The sequence below is a fragment of the Neophocaena asiaeorientalis genome, unplaced genomic scaffold (assembly GCF_003031525.2).
Source record: "Neophocaena asiaeorientalis asiaeorientalis breed wild unplaced genomic scaffold, Neophocaena_asiaeorientalis_V1.1 scaffold3338, whole genome shotgun sequence".
In the NCBI taxonomy this organism is placed as follows: Eukaryota; Metazoa; Chordata; class Mammalia; order Artiodactyla; family Phocoenidae; genus Neophocaena; species Neophocaena asiaeorientalis.
In genome coordinates this window covers 3,317-6,271 of record NW_020174951.1, presented here as the reverse complement: position 1 = coordinate 6,271, position 2,955 = coordinate 3,317, and the positions used below count along the sequence as shown (strand labels likewise).

Genomic DNA, 2,955 nt, shown 5'->3' with positions numbered 1-2,955 from the left:
GAAGAGTAGCCCCTGCTCTCCACAACTAGAGAAAGCCTGTGATAGGCAATGAAGACCCAACGCAGCCAAATATAAATAATAAATAAATAAATAATTTAAAAAATCTATTAGCTACCATATAAAGTATTTTGTGATTATCTTAAAATAAATTTTCAAGAAATGCAATTACAGTAACCTAACAAATTACCTGAAGATGCGCTTTTGATTGGAAGAATTATAGGTTTCGTTTCCATTTTAATTTTCTCTTTTTCAACTTCCTGTTGTTTATTTTGAGATTCAGATAAGGGATTTACAATCATGCCTTTACCACCATCAGGTGCCATCTCATCATTTTTGATAGAGACTACTGGCTCATCTTTCCTCACATCATTGATTTCTTGGTTTTCAAAAAAGACAGTTTTGGAGAATTCTTTTCTTCATCATCTGATATATGATAATCTTTTTCTTAAATCTTGGTTTTCAAAAAAGACAGTTTTGGAGAATTCTTTTCTTCATCACCTGATATATGAAAATCATTAATCTTTTTCTTAACTGAATTTTCATCTACTGAGGTGTCAGAAAAATCACCTAAGGAAACTGAAAAATAGAAGAGAAAAAATATTTTCAATAGCGTATTTTAAAGTTTTAAAGATTACATCAATCAAAAAGATTACCTTAAAGACTGGAAATGAATTTACAACTGTGAATAGATTTGCAGCCCTAAAAAACAGCGAACTTTGGCAGGTTTTATTGGCATTAGTAAAATAAAAATTTCAGTTTCATTAATTTATTCAAAACATACTTATCGAGTATGAATAGTTTGTCAAGCCAAGCACTGTGCTTGCTCTGAGAAAACTTCAAAATTTCTTCAAAGTAATAATCAGCCAGGGACATTTAAATTAGATTTTGGACTGTAAAGCTTTTCTTTTGTTTTTCAAAAACTTCATAAAATCAACAATATTTGTAAATGGAAGAGTTTTCTAATAATGTTTTTTCATAAAAATTTTGGAAATGCAATTCCATCCATATCACAGTATTAGATTTTACTATGAGAAGAATAATAAAGAATGCTTAACCGAACTATAAAGCAATGATTTAACTATTGTTCTGATTACTTTTACAGAGAACATTGAGAGTTATTCACTGAAAGTATAAAACACTGAATTTCAAGTTTAGAATTTTGTATGTTTATCCTGAAATGTAAAATATTAATATTTTACATAATCAAAAGAAACCAAATTAACCATACAGTACTGATATACTGGGTTTTTTAAACTGATTCCCTGTCATAGCCAAAAAACCCTTGATTTATAAAAAGCATTATAAAAGTGATCCTAACGTGCACAAAGTTTAGTTCTATGGGCCCTAGTTATTACCTCATAGGGTTGACCTTAAAGATGAACTCGTTATCTACAATATGGTTTACCACAAACAAGCAAATCTGCTGTCAGTTTAATTTTATTTTCATACACACGTTCAGAAAAAAACCAAGGACAATCATACAACTTCTTTAAAATTAAGAGTGGCTTTTTATTCATTAAAATGTTGGATATCTAAAACCTGTGAATTCATAGGTATTATTTTAACATAGTGATTTTTTTGCAGGGTTGGGCTAAACCTAACTAAAGAAGCAAAAATAAGAGAAGTGGTTTACTTTCCCATGTTCTCACATACCAATCTCATCACTGTCAAAGTCATCTGAGTATTCAGAACTTCTTTGTCTGGCTGAGCGAGCTGAAATTGCTTTTATTAGTTCATCCTGAAATGAGATAATTGAAATCAATTTCTACCCAAATGTGGAGGTCTCATATATTGAATTAATTCTTTAAACAAATAATGCTTGATTAATAACTGCCTTAAAACTTAGGTTTCATTCATTTAACAGATATTCACTGAAAGCCTACCTTATGCCATGCACCCAACCCTTAAGACTCAATGCAGAACAACACAGACAATTCCTTTCCTCGTGGAGCTTTGGGTTAAATTAAAGAAGACAGACAACACCAAGCAAATGAATTGAAGGACTCAACTTAGGGTTCATTATAAATTGGCATTATGGAAGAAACTGGTATTCTTTATGATCTTTTGTTTCAGCATATTGCTGTTAACAGATGTAATCAATACTGCAAATTTAGAGGCTGAGTTCAAAATTGTAGTGACTGGACAGAGAAAGCCTAAATGTTATAATGTTACACCAGGGGGGAAAAAAACATTTTTTATATGAAAATGGCAATTAGAAGCTGCTATTCAACTTTTAAAAGCTAATTTAACTTTTAATATACTAAGAACCTAGTATTGAGTTTAGTTTGGTAGTCTTAAAGCCACACAGAAGAGTTGGTAATACTGGAGCCCAAATACAATCATCTGAAAAATTTCAAAAGAAACATAGATTTACTCCAGCTTTACACAGGACTGTTGTATTGAATAGAAGCACTTTCAAGTCCAATATTCCCAATACAGTGCTTACCTTTTAAAATTATTCAAAATAAAAATACTTTACCTGGAAAGTAGTTCTTTTGGTGACTTTTGGACTCTTTGTATATGCCAAAGTTGTGCTAAAAATTTCATCAGACATAGTGTTTATTTTAATTCTCTAATTTTATAAAATGGCTAACAAATGATAGGGATAATTCAACCTCTGATGGTGGCTGAAATATATAAAAAACAAATCAGACTTTTTTGCATGCTTGAGAATTTCCATTACTACACTTAGTACTCCCTCCCTGCCCCCAAAGCCAAACAAAAACCAGAAAAGCATCATATGAACATTGAGCTATATCTTCACTTTTAAGTAGCAGAGTAATAAACAGAGTTTTTGTAAAGAAAAAGCAAATTCTACTATAAAACTTGTTTTCAGAAAAATAAAATTCAAACTGAAGTTATCCAAAAATATTTCTACAATTACGTTATTATCCTAAATAAGTTTTACAATTATTGCACTCATTTAAATAATGAGTGCAATAGGTTGTTGCCAAT

At 30.4% G+C, this 2,955-nt stretch overlaps 1 protein-coding gene across 1 annotated transcript; it reads right to left on the bottom strand.

Annotated features, from left to right (window-relative positions):
* Nucleotides 1-187: 187 nt before the first annotated feature.
* Nucleotides 188-2,791, bottom strand: LOC112411017 (microtubule-associated protein 9-like; the record flags this gene model as incomplete). The annotated part of the gene is made up of 4 exons (XM_024761862.1): nt 2,480-2,791; nt 1,654-1,738; nt 452-576; nt 188-380 (listed from the first exon to the last, which is right to left on the bottom strand). Coding segments are annotated over exons 1-4 (478 nt in total), but the record flags the coding sequence as incomplete, so codon positions are not given.
* Nucleotides 2,792-2,955: the final 164 nt, after the last annotated feature.